The sequence below is a fragment of the Rhizoctonia solani genome, chromosome 2 (genome assembly GCF_016906535.1).
Source record: "Rhizoctonia solani chromosome 2, complete sequence".
NCBI classification, from domain to species: domain Eukaryota; kingdom Fungi; phylum Basidiomycota; class Agaricomycetes; order Cantharellales; family Ceratobasidiaceae; genus Rhizoctonia; species Rhizoctonia solani.
Genome location: NC_057371.1, coordinates 1471744 through 1487259, shown reverse-complemented (window position 1 = coordinate 1487259; position 15516 = coordinate 1471744). Strand labels below are relative to the sequence as shown.

At 49.3% G+C, this 15516-nt stretch overlaps 5 protein-coding genes across 5 annotated transcripts; 3 read left to right on the top strand and 2 right to left on the bottom strand.

Moving 5' to 3' along the window:
* Nucleotides 1-214: 214 nt before the first annotated feature.
* On the top strand, nucleotides 215-4742 carry RhiXN_05079 (DNA polymerase family B; the record flags this gene model as incomplete). The annotated part of the gene is made up of 25 exons (XM_043324895.1): nucleotides 215-252; nucleotides 310-467; nucleotides 521-586; nucleotides 633-706; nucleotides 755-865; nucleotides 917-1078; nucleotides 1156-1230; nucleotides 1280-1377; nucleotides 1428-1588; nucleotides 1642-1890; nucleotides 1936-2201; nucleotides 2251-2437; nucleotides 2488-2694; nucleotides 2748-2899; nucleotides 2953-3193; nucleotides 3250-3413; nucleotides 3464-3558; nucleotides 3610-3695; nucleotides 3743-3811; nucleotides 3869-3925; nucleotides 3978-4130; nucleotides 4196-4321; nucleotides 4379-4440; nucleotides 4498-4578; nucleotides 4629-4742. 25 exons carry the CDS (start codon nucleotides 215-217, stop codon nucleotides 4740-4742), a joined length of 3252 nt encoding a protein of 1083 aa, XP_043177314.1.
* Nucleotides 4743-4913: 171 nt separating this feature from the next.
* Nucleotides 4914-7070, bottom strand: RhiXN_05078 (uncharacterized protein; the record flags this gene model as incomplete). The annotated part of the gene is made up of 16 exons (XM_043324894.1): nucleotides 4914-4961; nucleotides 5021-5181; nucleotides 5239-5419; nucleotides 5470-5502; nucleotides 5563-5607; nucleotides 5662-5769; nucleotides 5825-5878; nucleotides 5950-6087; nucleotides 6146-6178; nucleotides 6237-6407; nucleotides 6458-6475; nucleotides 6537-6644; nucleotides 6697-6827; nucleotides 6869-6902; nucleotides 6952-7005; nucleotides 7062-7070. The coding sequence occupies 16 exons, from the start codon at nucleotides 7068-7070 to the stop codon at nucleotides 4914-4916; spliced, it is 1326 nt and encodes a 441-aa protein (XP_043177313.1).
* A 1565-nt stretch (nucleotides 7071-8635) lies between these two features.
* Nucleotides 8636-11925, top strand: RhiXN_05077 (uncharacterized protein; the record flags this gene model as incomplete). The annotated part of the gene is made up of 5 exons (XM_043324893.1): nucleotides 8636-10574; nucleotides 10711-11030; nucleotides 11099-11322; nucleotides 11388-11540; nucleotides 11592-11925. 5 exons carry the CDS (start codon nucleotides 8636-8638, stop codon nucleotides 11923-11925), a joined length of 2970 nt encoding a protein of 989 aa, XP_043177312.1.
* A 291-nt stretch (nucleotides 11926-12216) lies between these two features.
* RhiXN_05076 (ribosomal L5P family C-terminus) lies at nucleotides 12217-13882 on the bottom strand (the record flags this gene model as incomplete). Its single annotated transcript, XM_043324892.1, has 10 exons — nucleotides 12217-12222; nucleotides 12294-12751; nucleotides 12802-12865; nucleotides 12919-13014; nucleotides 13077-13125; nucleotides 13328-13389; nucleotides 13441-13529; nucleotides 13598-13669; nucleotides 13735-13806; nucleotides 13876-13882. The coding sequence occupies 10 exons, from the start codon at nucleotides 13880-13882 to the stop codon at nucleotides 12217-12219; spliced, it is 975 nt and encodes a 324-aa protein (XP_043177311.1).
* A 415-nt stretch (nucleotides 13883-14297) lies between these two features.
* Nucleotides 14298-15288, top strand: RhiXN_05075 (uncharacterized protein; the record flags this gene model as incomplete). The annotated part of the gene is made up of 2 exons (XM_043324891.1): nucleotides 14298-14420; nucleotides 15100-15288. 2 exons carry the CDS (start codon nucleotides 14298-14300, stop codon nucleotides 15286-15288), a joined length of 312 nt encoding a protein of 103 aa, XP_043177310.1.
* Between the last annotated feature and the right edge of the window lie 228 nt (nucleotides 15289-15516).

Genomic DNA, 15516 nt, shown 5'->3' with positions numbered 1-15516 from the left:
TTGAGTATTTTATGTGGAGGTTGACTCAGACGAGAAGCTTCGTACCCGAGAGCCGTGGCTATGAGTCAACGAAATAAGTGATTCGCTCCAGTGGTGGCGGATAAATTTGTAAGCTGATTGCCTGTGATTTCGTCACGGGCACCATCAGTCACATGACCTGGGGTGTTAGCGCGTTGCTTGACGCGACTCCAAGTATCTGACCGCCACAATCGACATGATGGCCAAAGACAGCACAGGATCTTCGCGCAAACGGTGTGTGATAAACGATCTACATCAATAACGCGTTACTGACCCAAATGTCTCAAATAGAACCGAGGACGACACGCAAACAAATACTAAGAAACGTAAAGTTGACAATGGTCTGTCTGCGAAGAAAAGTCTCGTAGGGAGCCAATCTCTGGCCGAGAGCCAAGAGCCATCATTTGTTGAAATTCTGGAACAATTCGAGGATGGAGAGGCCCAAGCCGGTTCGTGTTACCTTTTACTCCACAGGCTGGTCTGCTAAGTCATTGGTGAATAGAGGGTGGGCGGAATCTTTGGCCAAGGCCGGAACTCAAGAAGTTTGACCCCAAGACCACCTCTATTAGTGGGTACTAAGTTTACGATCCTAATATGTTCTAACAGCACCGTAGCCTTCCAGCAAATAGACGTTGATATGTTTCCTGGTGCAACCGGTTTGGTCTTTGGATTATTTGGCGTTACACCCGTGAGTAGACTAATATACGTGTACCTCTTGTCTAATATTCACTTGCAGGAGGGGCATAGTGTATTGGCTCATGTTACGGACTTTTTACCATACTTTTATATAGCCATGCCTCGAGGGTATGACCCAAATGAGGCGCGCGCGTTTATGGATCACTTGAATGTAAGCTGGCTCTAATAATTATGAATTTGATATTTGAATACCTTTTATCAGGGGCAAACGGCACCGGGGACCGTCTTAAAAATTGAAATAGTTCACAAACGAAGCTTGTGGTCATATCGCTTGAACGCTCGGGCAGAGGATGAAACAAGCCCGTTCCTGAAGATTACACTTTCTGAGGCTCGTAATGTTCCAAAAGTTAGAGATGAGTACATGGTCATATTTCTGGTTATCTGTAACTTATTGTCTGTGGTTGCTTACGCCTCTTCGACCGCGGAGAGTGCAACTATCAGGGCTTATTCAACGGTCCGATCACAACATACGAAAGTAACATGCCGTTCGAACTTCGCTTTATGGTGGATCGTGAGGTAATACAGTTTTCAATTAGGTGGCTTCACATAGCTTACACTTTCGCAGATAGTTGGGATGAATTGGGTCGAGGCTCCAGCAGGAGCATATGAATTGCGATCCGACAGTCAAAAGATTTCTACTTGTCAGATAGAACTGAACATAAGGTAACCAAGTCTTATAGGGTCTGTGAACCGAATTGACACATACTATTTAGGTACGACCTCATTAAATCCTACCCCGCTGATGGGGAATGGTCGAAGGTGGCACCTCTTCGAATTTTGAGCTTTGATATTGAATGTGCCGGTCGAAAGGGTATCTTCCCCGAGGCATCCATTGATCCAGTCATTCAAATAGCCAACATGGTCACAGTGCAAGGTATGCTAGCGGTTAGCAATTGTTTTATGCGTACTTATTATAATTATGTTCAGGCGAATCTTCACCATTTGTCAGGAACGTGTTTACACTAGATGACTGCGCGCATATCGTTGGATCAGACGTCATTTCATTTAAAAATGAGGACGCCATGCTCTTGGCTTGGCGGGCCTTCGTTGAAGAGGTCGATCCCGACGTTGTTATCGGTTACAATATCGCCAACTTCGATCTGCCTTACCTTTTAGATCGTGCTCGAGCCCTTAAAGGAGCTTCTGATGGATTCCCCCACTTGGGACGCATTAAACGTGAGCCCTATGGGACCTATACAACGCTATATTGACTCGCACCAGACTATAAAACTACCACCAAGGACACCCACTTTAGCTCCAAGGCATTTGGCCAGAGAGACTCCAAAGAGACCCAGTTAAATGGTCGACTACAACTTGATATGCTGCAGTACATGCAGCGCGAACAAAAACTCCGAAGCTATACCTTGAATGCTGTCTGCGCCCATTTTCTTGGTGAACAAAAAGAAGACGTGCACCATTCCGTTATTACAGACCTACAAAACGGGAACGCCGAGACAAGGCGACGATTGGCCGTTTACTGTTTAAAGGTGTGGGCTCTTCTTCTTGACATGATATCAGACACTCAACCCCTCCAAGGATGCGTATCTTCCTCAGAGACTTATGGATAAGCTAATGTGTTTCGTGAACTATACGGAAATGGCAAGGGTCACGGGTGTCCCATTCAACTATTTGCTTCAAAAAGGACAACAAATCAAGGTTATTTCTCAACTCTACCGGAAAGCCAATGCCGACGGATATGTTATCCCCAACATGAAGGCAGAAGGTATGGGTATCTTGTGCATTATGATCAATGACGCTCAGTGAACTCCACAGGGGTCGACGAGCAATACGAAGGTGCCACAGTTATTGAGCCAAAGCGCGGGTACTATGATGTTCCGATAGCCACCCTCGATTTTAGCTCTCTGTACCCGTCTATCATGATGGCACATAACCTTTGCTACACCACCCTGCTTTACAAGGAAACGATTGAACAACACGGGCTCGTCAAGGGAGAAGACTATATACAGACTCCAAACAACGGTAGGCAACTCTGTGCCATATGTATTCAAAACTTGAACTTACAAACCCACTAGATTTCTTTGTTACGGCCAAGCGTAGGAAGGGATTGCTACCTACTATTCTGGAAGACCTGATCGCGGCCCGAAAACGCGCTAAAGCCGACCTCAAAAAAGAAACAGACCCTTTCAAACGAGCTGTGTTGGATGGTCGTCAACTTGCATTGAAGGTATATTCAAATGTTATCATTATTTTATGATTCTAAAAACAACCCGAAAACAGATCAGTGCAAACTCGGTTTATGGGTTTACTGGTGCCACTATTGGACGCCTCCCGTGCTTGGCCATATCTTCAAGTGTTACCGCTTACGGTCGTGAAATGATCGAGCGAACCAAACATGAAGTTGAAACTGAGTACTGTATTAACAACGGGCGGGAACATGACGCAGAAGTAATTTATGGTGATACCGATTCCGTCATGATCAAGTTTGGGACTACGGACCTTGAAAGTACCATGGCACTTGGTATGCGGCCCAATGGTTCGCGCATATACAATCATTCTCAACTAACTTCATTTCAGGCGCGGAGGCTGCTGAGCTCATCACGGCCAAGTTTGTCAAACCAATCAAACTCGAATTCGAGAAGGTCTACTTTCCTTACTTGCTCATTAACAAGAAGCGCTATGCTGGCTTGTATTGGACCAACCCGAAAAAGTACGATAAAATGGACGCCAAGGGCATTGAGGTAAGAACTCCCTAGGGCATTTGGTTCGATTCATTAATTGCTGCCTTCAGACTGTTCGGAGAGACAATTGTCGGCTGGTACAAACGGTCATAGAGACATGTCTGCGCAAGATGTTGATCGACCGTGATGTCAAGGGTGCAGAAGAGTAAGTACAATGGCATTGCATGTTTTCTGGTACTGAACGCAGTGCCGTTAGCTATACCAAGCAAATTATCTCTGATTTACTCCAAAACCGAATCGATATGTCTCAGCTGGTTATCACCAAAGCTCTGGCCAAAGCAGGTGAGTATGCGACTCCAGATTCAGAAAGAAGTTTTTTTTGAACCCAGCGGTCGAAGATTATGCTGCCAAACAAGCACACGTAGAACTCGCCGAACGTATGAAAAAACGCGACGCAGGTACTTGGCAAATAGTGATTCATCTATATTGCAACGACTAACGGTTATTCTTTAAAGGTTCGGCCCCTGCGTTGGGTGATCGTGTCGCATATGTGATAGTGAAGGCTGCAAAAGGTGAGTTGGTTCGTATAACCGTACGACCAGTTGGCTGAAACATTATACGAAGGTGCCGCGGCATACGAAAAGTCGGAAGACCCTCTCTATGTTTTGGAGAACAACATTCCGATCGATACCAAGTATTATCTCGACAACCAGCTGTCCAAACCTTTGATGCGTATCTTCGAACCCATTAAAGGAGAAAAGGAAGCTGCAACCTTACGTGCGTTTGATATTTTTTCATACACCCCGGCGAACCGCAATTCATTGGCCGTCGTGTACTTATAGTTTCGGGAAGCCATACCCGCACGATCCAAATCGCAACTCCGACAATTGGTGGTCTCATGAAATTCGCGGTAAAGACCGTTACGTGCCTTGGATGTAAAACGGCGTTGAAAACCAGCAATAGCAACAGTATGCCGCCACTATTAACCACTTGATACGTTTGTTGACGTAGTGTCTCTGTTCTAGTGGGAGCCGTGTGCAATAACTGTCGTCCCCGATTGATGGAGCTATACTATAAACAGGCATGTGTTCATCGGCATTCATCGAACGAGCCAGCTGCTCAATTCAAATTTGAATTTATCTAGTCTCGACAGACATCCGATCTACAAGTGGCGTTCGCTCGTTTATGGACACAGTGTCAACGCTGCCAGGGATCACTGCACCAAGTAAGTCTGCTTAATCCGTATTTGGATAAGTATCTCAATTTGTTCTTCAGGAGGTGCTCTGCACTAGTAAAGATTGTCCGATTTTCTACATGCGGAAGAAGGCACAAAAAGATGTGGAAGAGTCAGTTGCGGTACTTGATAGGTTCACTGATGAGAGTTGGTAATTGGATATTTGAGAGTTTTGGGCCATCGCAGACGTATTTATTTTATTCGCCCGCATGTCACTACGAATCACTTTAATATTATGGTTTTGACGCGCAAGTACTACTGTGGATTAAGGGATAAAAGTACACCTATATACAATACTGAACAAATAAAGCAAGATAAATAATGCACTATTCCTCATCACTACTTTGACCTGCCAAGAAACTAAACGCAGATTTCTGCGGTGATTGGTGGACCAAAGTCAGTAACTCTGTACGTCAATTACCCATACACGTACCCTTTTTGGTACAGGCTTCTCTTCTTCGTCATCGTCTTCATCCTCATCATCCTCGCTTTTGGGATCCGCGGCTCCTCCAGGTTCGGCAAGTGAATGTCTAGGTGCAGCAGCGCGACCTCTACGGGGTGCATTTACAACAGCATCAAACTCTTTGACATCCTCTGTAAAAAAATAACAAACTGTCAGCCTGCGACGTGAGAGTCGCACTATATTCGCACCAAGTTCTTGGGCAAGTTCCCTGCGTATTTTGATGGCGCGTGCTTGTTCCATACTTGGGCGGGAGCCCATTCCGAGGTCTGTCAAAATATTTCTCAAGTGTGCGATTTGCTGATTTGGGTTTGGCTTGTCTTTGAATTCTTTAGACCATACTTTGCGCACCCCGCAAGCAACGATAAAGGACTTGAAGGTATAATCAGAAAGGAACGATAAAACAAAGTGGTGTGCCTTACCTTGAGCCTTTTGATCGCCTCTTCGTCCTTACTCTACAAATAACCAGGCTAAGTAAATAAGAGAAGTGATTCCGATGACGGAAAACCACCCACAAGTTCCTTTCCTCGTGATTTTTTGGGTTTGGGCTCCTTAGGTTCCTACCAGCCCACATCAGTTTACAACGATCGAACAGAACGTGACTGGGTACAAACCTTAGCGTCAGATTTGGATTTGCCCCGTCCTTTGGCACCATCCTTCTCTGCTCCTTTTGCAGGGGATGAGTTTTGCTCAAGCAGTACATCGATCTCCGACTCGCTCCGCTATAAAAGACATGTTTGGTCCTGATGGAGATAGCATGAGCTGAAGACAACTTACCAAATCGCCGTCACCATCTGTGTCCTTTCCCTTGTTATGATCCTTTGGTTTAACCTAGAGGCGAATCATGAGTAGAGTCCAGTCAGAAGGGTTGACCATCTTCGCATGTCAGCGAACCCAGTCACCTTTCCCTTGGACTTGCTTGGAGTCTTCGGCGTATTCGTTTTTGATATGGCAGCCTTGGCTTTGCCAGAAGTAGATGTGGGCGGGGGAGGAGCATTGAATGATTCCTCATCGTCCGAATCCTCAATAAACTCGCGCGACTGCCCACAACCCCACATTAGATCAACCAGCCACCCTCAAATTTACAGTCAGCCATACCTTAATTACTGCAGCCTGTTTACGCTTCCGTTCCTAGAACGCCAATGAGCCAGATGAATACGATCATCAATACGGATTCGAACTCTCGTACCTTTTTGGCGCCCTTGGCTGGTGCAGATGATTCTTCCTCATCTGAAAGTTCAGGCTCGCCGTCCATATCCATCACATCGCTCGTAGGACTTTCCTCTTTTTGTTTTCGTTTAGATTTGGAAGGCTGCGGGGCTTCGGGCTCGCTTTCGTCCGAGTCGACTTGAGCCTTGGACTATATCCATATAGTGAGAACCCATCCACCACATTAGAAGATGTGTTTACCTTGGTAGAGGCCCTAGGCTAAATATGGAAGCATTAGTACCCAGAAATAGTAATTCCATCTCACACGCTGATCACATACCTTTTTACCAGTCTTTGGTTTTTCAGTTCCACCCTCAGACTTGCGTTTACGTGATTTGGAAGCTGGAGGCGGAGAAGATTCATCCTCTTCAGAGTCGGCTTTACGTTTCTAGCCCAAAAGTTTAGCAAGCACAGATGTGCGGGGCATTGCTAATGCGCACTTTAGACTTCTGTATAGCCGGCGGAGCCTTATCTTCTCCCTCGCTTTCACTTTCGCCGATCGCCTTTTTGCTCTTTTTAGCTCCGGATTTAGGCTTGTAGGTTTCTGCTCCGAATCGCTTTCTGGCTTGGACTACTCGAGGTACGTGAGGTTCGCACAGCATAGGCGCCTACTCGAGCATCCTCTCTCTCTCACCTTGGACGCAGGCTACATACAATCATCAGCTTGATTTTTAGTTATTGTTGATCAGGCTTACCTTGGATCTAGACTTGGGTTTACCATCACTAGACTTGGGCTTGGAAGGCGAAGTCTACCAGATACACATTGATTAAACCCCTACCCGCAATTTCCACATTCGGTACATACCTTGGCCATTCTATTCAGTTCTCAGCGGCTCTTGATTGATGTACGACAATATGATAAACAAAAAGCCTCGGGCGAATGAACGAAGCAAAGGTAACTAACTGGGCGGGGATGGAGAAGAAATTCCACGGGCACGTGGATGTCCAACTCGCGAAGTCACGTGCACGTGACAAAACAACAACTGCTCATCTTGCGGTGGTTACGTTGAATCGATGGTGTGTATGCGCGTCATAGAGTCGATTCGTGGCGTTGGTTCAGTAAAATTGAATAGATCTACATTCAGAGATGGTTCTATAGAGTTTGGATATCCTATTCAGCGTGTGATCTTTATATCGTTCAGTCGATCTGATCAAGTAGAGTCTATTGAACTGTCGGCCGATTTAAGAGGGCATTAAATTTTACCAAGCGTAGCCTAGGGATTGACTCGGAAGTTTGAGGTGAACTCTGGATAGGTAAGTTTGAAAGGTGGTACAAGGTCTAACTTGGTCTTGGCCGATCACTTGGAGTCTTGTTCCCGCGATCGAGATAACCACAGACACTGGTCGAACGTGAGACAGACACTTGGCTTCTCCGAAGCGACAAACTGAAAACTCTAAAATAAATTAATTATATTCTTGCTCATATGAACCGTCGGTGCGTTTCGCGGTTTTGCTCGAAGCGGCAACGACGCGCCCTTTGCTCAATGGAGACTCCTCGGGGCTTCGATCATGATTTGTAGGCCTTATCGTAATGCACTTTGATTCCAATTTAAACGTGTATGGGATAGAAAGTTGCGTGTATGTGTGTGTATTGTAGGAAGGGATGGACTGTGGCTCAGGTATGGATGACTGTAAAGTCTGGACCGACATTGAAACCTTGGTGGTAAATATGGAGCTACTGTGTCGCGTGAATGGTATTCTGTGATTCATTTCAAGTTTAGAAGGGAAGCCGTGGCCGAGCCCCCGCGATTGACATAAGGATGTCCAACTTGGAAATTATACATGCGATGTATGCATGGGGTGGTCAGATCCAGACCCGTATGACGAGAGAGTTGCACGCGTTGAAATCATTTAGCAAATGAGTACGTCTCTTGAGTTTATCTCAAGACCAGCATCTCAGCCCCGAGGGCCAAACAGCTAGGGAGCAAGTGTGTGCTATGGGTTCGTTGCGCTGGGACGATAGCAAGGGCGCGTGAAAAGGGAAGGAAGAAAAAGCCGTGGCAAGCCGAGGGTTCCGGCGAAAATTGAGATGCATAGATGACGACAGCAAACAACAAAGACTATTATCCCGATTAAGAAGGCGCGCGGGGGATTGCCGATCTTGGATTCGCAGGCGATCGACGGTTGGGTTGGGGGTGTATTGTGTGCATATAAAGATGGGAAATAGAAAGGATAGATGCGAAGAGGAGCAAGACAGGAGACGAAGGAGCTGGAGATGAACATTGAGGTGGGCTGGTTGTTGACGAAACGCCCCAGAGAGATCAGGAAAATAAAGTTCTTTAACCCGAAAGAGCGGATGATGCCCTGGGAGGAACAACGCCACGCGACGAGGCCGGAGGCAGTTTGTTGACCAAGAATTTGCCATCGTCCATCCAATAAATGGCCCCCTCTGTTGCTCAACACAGAAATCTTTCCCCGAGTGACGTGCACACGGGTCTTGCGACCACTCCACCTACTAGTAAGAACACCAACAGCGAGCAAGCACCAGAGAGCGAGCATACTGCACAAACAGAAACACACACAACGATGGCTCCGTCGTCGCGTATGGACCTTGCATCGTTGCTGCAGCCAGAGTCGGAGAGCTCGCAACGACGGCCACCAGCATCCACACCAGCATCTGCACCGCCACCCGCGGCCCCGAGCCAACCACCCGCACCACCGCCGCCAGCACCGGCTCCATATACGACCAACGAGCCACTGGCGTCGTCATACCCGCATTCGTACTCCCAACCATCGTCAAATTCAAACCAAAACTATGCAAATTCGTCGAGTCAATACTCGCACGCATACGCGCCTCCCTCCCAGTCCCATGGCCATGGATCGTATCATCCTCCAGCCAACTACACGCCCTCGCCGACACACACGTCCCAGCCGGCGCACCATTTCCACTCGCACACACACCATTCACATCCATTGCATCCTCCCCAGGGGCACAGCCACCTCTCTGGTCACCCACACCCTCACCACCATCACCACACCCACACCCACCAGCACTCGCACTCCCATTCTCACACTCATCATCCACACCACCCGCTGCCTCATCCCCACTCACATGTCCACGTGATCCACAGCCACCCCGCGCCCTCGACGTCCGCCAACCCGCCATCGGGCCCACAGCCACCTGCCCCATCTGGCCCCGGCTCGAGCTCGTCTGTCGCGGGCTCCCCGCCAGGATATGGCTCGTCCCATTTCTCAAACGGCCCACCTCCCAACGCTTCCCGGGGTCCTCAACCTATTATCCCGATCACCCCCGCCCCCCGGTCACCAGTTGCTGCTTACCCCGCAGGTGCTTCTCGTTCCCCCGCCGCACCCTACAATATATACGGTGCAGGCTCCATAATGAGTCGCCCGCGTAGCCCTATGGCTTCCGACTATTCAGTGAGCTATTCATTATCTTATCTTCAGGACTCTGTTGACGTTTTGCGATCTCAGTCTTCGGCTCCGCCTCCTCACGGTCCGAGCTCTTCTTCAGGATCAAGACGAAATACGCTGTCGGGACCTGGAGGGCCTCAGCCCATTGACCCTGTGCCTCTTCGTGATTACCCGCCCTATCCGGGCGCTGCTTCTAAGCACCCAGACGACAACTATCCCCCATCGGCATTTAGTGCCCCAATATACGGTTCTCGGCCCGAATCTCCCAATACCTCGACTGGGGGCAAGAATCGACGCAGTGGGGGTGGTGTTAACAGCATATCAAGTCGAAATGCTCGGTCTGCGAGCGTCAAGCGAAGTATTGGGGGTGCCGCCGAGGCCAAGCGGATGACTGCTGACCGCAGCAGGGAGCGAGAAAAGGACGAACGGGAGCTGGAAAGAGAGCGTGAGGATCTCATGTATCGCGAGCGAGAAAGGGCTGTCCTAGAACGGGAGCGCGAGCGGGAAGAACGCCGGGACCGAGAGCGCGAGTATGATGAACAAGTGCGAGCAGCCGCGAGGGAGCGAGAGCGAGACAGGGATCGTCAGCACGAGCTCGACATGCGAGACTCGCGCCGCCCGCCTGCTCCTAGTAAACGCATCGAGAACGAATTCTCCCGGCGTCCGCCCGATGACTGGGACCGTATGCGCGAACGTGATCGAGGACGAGTACCGAGAGAACCAGAGCGAGACTGGCGGCGCGAACAAGAAGACCCACGACAAAACATTTCATCCTTGGTCTCAACTAAACACCTTCCCCCGCTCTCGCATGGTTATGATGGCAAACAGTCTCATTTACATACAATACCTCCACCACTACCACAACAGCCTCGCACTTCACACCACTACGCTCGTCATCCAACTCCACCCCCACCTGCACTCCCTATTCTCTCACCGATCTGGCTCGGTACACATGTATATCCGAATCTTCCGTTCCCAGTGTGCCTCCCCACATCTCTCCCCCGGAACAACCTGGGCCCAGATGGCTACAAGCCGTACCAATACTATCCTTGTTCCTTCTGGCTTCCTTCCCCTTCAACCAGCCGCGCGGGTCCCTCGTCCCACGATCCCGCTGTGGGGAAATGCTGTCACGGGGTACACCGACGATTCCAATTTGCTGCTTGCCGCAGTCCACTCGGGCCGAACAAACTGGTCTGAAATTCGACGGGCCAGGCGACTCAAACAGGACGCCAAAATTATTGTTGGTGTATGGGTAGGCGGTGCCAACGGCGGCCGACACGCCGTGCGACCAAAAGGAGGCGCATGGGAAGGCGGCCAAGGATCAGGCCAACTGTGGAGTAGTTCGTGGGGGAACAGTCACGATGGTGGGGGAATGGAAATTGTCCAAGTCGTATGGACAGAGGTGCGTTTCTCGAGCACTTGAAGTGCTCCCTGGTTTCCACTTCGATTACTTATTTTTTGATTGTATAGAAGGATGCTGCGCACGCCCCTCATCGCCCCAATCGGCGCGAACGAATGGAACAATACGCAAAGCGTCGAGCGGATTTGGATCTCGTCCCACCTGCTAAACGGGATCGGATCGATACGTGGTACTTGGACTCTGACGACGAAGATGCCCAGTTGTCTGTACCCACGAAGCGCACCTGGGATGTACCCGAAACGATCGTGTTTGGAAAGGGCGGAACGACGTCAGGGTAAGTAAATACATGCTGCCGATTTGATCCAACAAATTTGTTAAATGGGCTGTCCCCCTTCACAGGTTTGTATACGATCCACATGCGCTTCGGTCGGTCGTATTCGAAGAATCCAACGAGCGATCGACGAAGCGATTGAAATCAAAGCTTGGACAACAAGGCGATGATAATAATAGTATTAGCCGACGGGATATTGTTTTGGAGAATGACGATGAACAGTAAGTTTCAGTTGTAATATAAATTGATTGATGGTCATTAACCGCATTTAGGTACATCCTTTCCCTGAACGACGACAAGGACAAGACTTACACCCTTTCTACACTGTCACCCAAATCGAAAAAGACCGAGGTGTTACGAAAGTCAGTGACCGAGGAAGATGTTTCGTTTTTCGACAAGGGCTTGTGCGTCTGGATCAAGGGTGACGAGGCCAAGAAGGACAAGACCGATGCCGAAAACGAGGACATGGACAAGGACACCAACCCCGAGATACCCTGTGACGAAACCATGTCCAACGACCGTAAGGGTTGGTTCTGTCGTGTCAACCGGTGGAAATTTGCACCTAGCATGGCTGAGAACCTCACGACGACTGTTGATGCTTCGTAGTTATTATGTTTTTACGCATGCTTTTTATCATGAATTATCCCCTCCGCTCTGTATACGACTGGATGATGTCTGTATGATTATTTCGTCAATTTCTCATTTCGATTATCTCTTTCGGGCCCTTTTTTCAATTTTTTTTTTCAATATATGCACTGGCGTTGACACAAGACGGCGGGAGGGTGCCACTTTTAGAAATGTCACGCTGGTTACATGGATAGCATATCGGCATGGCATATAGACAAACACATGGTGACGGATAGGGAAGAGAGCAAATGAGGACTGGAGCGAAATAGTTTATTTCTGCAAATGAAGCGGGACACATCAAGTTGGGTAAGTCGGCCGAACGCATGCAAAAACGGAGCAAGACGTACCAAGATGATGCCGTCGAAGCGTTGCTTGAACCACGACATTGTGTCCTCCTTCTTGACACGGTGAGTGAACCCAATAGTACCCGTCTTTTGCTTCCTCCTCGCCACACGGGCACCGGGACGACCCATAACGACGTAAAAGTCCATTCCGAAAATACCGATTGCGGGGTCGTAGCGAGCACCAAGATCGATGTGTTCCTGGATACCGAACCCAAAGTTGCCAGTCTCGGAGAAGTTGCGGCGGCGGAGTTCGTACTCCTTGACCTTGAGCCCACGCTCGAGGATTTCCTCGGCTTTGGGGCCACGGATCGTGACGTGCACGGCGATCTTTTCGTTACGGCGGATACCGAACGTACGAACAGTGTAGCGTGCCTTGGATGTTACGGGTGTTTGACCGGTGAGCTGTTCGAGCACCTTGGAGGCACGGGTCAAACGATCACCAGACTCGCCAACGGAGATGTCTACCGCACACTCAGACAACAGGGTACGAGTGATATGCGCAACAACTCACTGATGACGAGTTTGTCAATCCTCAACTCCTTCATGGGGTTCTGGGGGGCGGTCTTTGTGTCGGCCTAATTTGTAGCGCATTCAGCAGCCATTTCACTAATTTTTGTCATTTCCTTACCATTTTGTTGTCTGTCGGAGGGGTCTTGAGGGTGTGCAAAGCCGTCGTTGATGACGAGCCGGATACAATTTCGGACTTCGTGGCTTGATTATGGAACTATACATCACCATTTAAAATGTCTGAAACCTTCGGAGCGCCTCAACTGATCGGCCATTCACTCTGCCCAGGTCGCGTGCAGCCCCAAACTCTCGTTGACAGCAACACGTGCTAATTAAATAAGACCCTCTCATTCCAAGTTCATGCATGGAACCGCGAAAACATTATTATGATAACATTTAATGCGTATTGATACAGGGATGTGTAACTTGAACGAACTAAAACAGTGACCAGGCATATAAGCTTCAACGCCAGCATCTGGAATTCGTTGCTTCAGGAATATTCGTTGGAAGAACAATACCGAAGCACTTACAAGACGTAATAATCCGAATCAAAGAAGTACTCCTCTCCTCCGTATGTCACTAGTGCCCCGCCCTGCCCGAAGGTTTATGAGGGAATAGGGGAGGATGATATGGGGATACTCACTAAATCAGGACTCGTTTTTCCGGGGATAAACGTGTTTCCTATGCGTGCTATCGCATGGTAGAGATGAGGTGAAGTGTTCTCATGCCCCCCTACGGATAGCAGAATTTAGTTCAGCAACTCTCACGCAACTCATAATGTTGGAAATATGTACACTCACCATGTACTGGATGTTTCCCGTAAGGTATCTCACCGAATGAGGCTGATATCCATTGCATAGATGAACTGATTACTAGGACGTCATATCTAAAGCGACGGTGAGCAAAGGCTGAAACCGGTCAACGACCCGCAACTAACTCGCCTGGCCGGCTGTGCTTGGCGTGATTTGCGAGTCATCGGTCGCTTGAATTGCAACGTTTGAGGATCGATCTGGATGTGAGACGTGATCAGCAACGAGCGGTGTGGGCGCACTAGGCAGGTAGCCAGGTCTTCACTCACTTGACATGGTATGGCGCTATCATCGAGTACGGCCGTGCCCACATATAGGGGCCGGCCTTCCGTATCTCGGAATGGGGCGACTCCGACGACTGCTTCGTCAGGGAACGTAGTACCGACATCTACTCGTACGCGAGTGCCAAACGCGCGAGTACTAGGGCTCTCAACGGGGAGGCTTCCTGTGAACTTGGCCATCTGCGCAGAACAATTTTGATCGAGTCGTCAGTTTGGAGCTCGATACAAAGACTCAAAACGGGGATCTGCAAGGGCCTGGAGGTGTGTTCTCACCTTGGGGGAGAAATCTTCCTTGGAGAAACTTGAGGCTAGCGGGTATCTTCCGAGATATAGCTGTGGCATTTACGAAGGCTGATGGCAATTTGTGTTTGGTAGGGTTGTTTAGGAAACTAGGTGAATGTCGATACGCAATGATCCCAGGCCAAACCGGGCATTTCAATGAAGCAACCTGTCGCCCACGTTTGCGCAGCCAGAATTTGCCTAGCGGGATGTATCGTACCGGTGTGATGACGGGTGGAAGCTCGGATGGGGCTGTGAGTTATTGGGTCAGAGTCACCGGGGTAAGGAGGGGGAGCGAGGAGAGCGCTGGAACCACACAGCTTTTGAATGAAAGCCGTCAAGTACTGAACCTGGCGGTCTGAAGCACGCAATAATAAAGGAAGTAATGGGCGGAAACTATGGTGCCGGACTAGATATCCGCTCAATCAGAATCTGTTATTGAGTCTCGAAGAATGTGACCCGGTTCGAAGCGTGCTCAGTGACAGAGCTCTGAGATTTGACCAGCCAGTCTTGTCCAGGGGCAGTTTGCTTGGGCTAGTTTGCTTCGCTGAGGAGCACTTCCAAATCGAGGGATCCACGCTCGATCTGCTGGTTAATTTGCTTTGAGCAATAGGACTGGATGCTCATCTAGGATCAGGGAACCTGGCTGTGCATGTGCTGTCCGGGTCTGAGACGAGATTTCGGAGCATTAGCGAATTGATCTGGGATGCCACAATTCCTTGCCCATGCCGTAAAGCCTCGAGGCTGAGTAGAAATTACCGCGTAATCATGGGTGCTTGTTGTCGTGTCGGGCATCTCGCTGTTCGGCCACGGTGGCTATGACCCGGGACTACAGATACCACAGGGTCACGATACACGTGACTGATTACACAAGCACGTTTTCGAATAAATTTTGGGACTCTATTTTGAGTTCTCTCTCACCGCACCATCCAGAGAATCGCTGTCGCAGCTCACGCACTGAAAGCCTATGTGCTTTCTCACCTTTTGCTGTGGGGAAAGTCCCCGGAGACCGCGCAGAGCCGCTCGTCAAAGGCCGGAGTCCAGCTCGTCACACTTGGAGGAAAGCGCCTATCCCGAGGCACGATAGGAAGTGTGATCTCTGTGCCCGAGATGGGTGCATAGGCGTCACTTGTTATATCACTTGCGAAGCGGTGCATGTGACTCGAAAGACGTGCTCTGCCCCCCGCGCATGCTGGGTATCCCGGCAGTCTCTCTTTCACTCCGTAAAGTCCGAACATGGCATTATGCGCAGGCGAAGATAGGAGCCGTGTGGAGTCGTGTGGGATGGAGTGGGATAGAGCTGTCTGGAGAGTAGTTGCCGGAACCATGTTGCTCATAGCCGATAGTTAT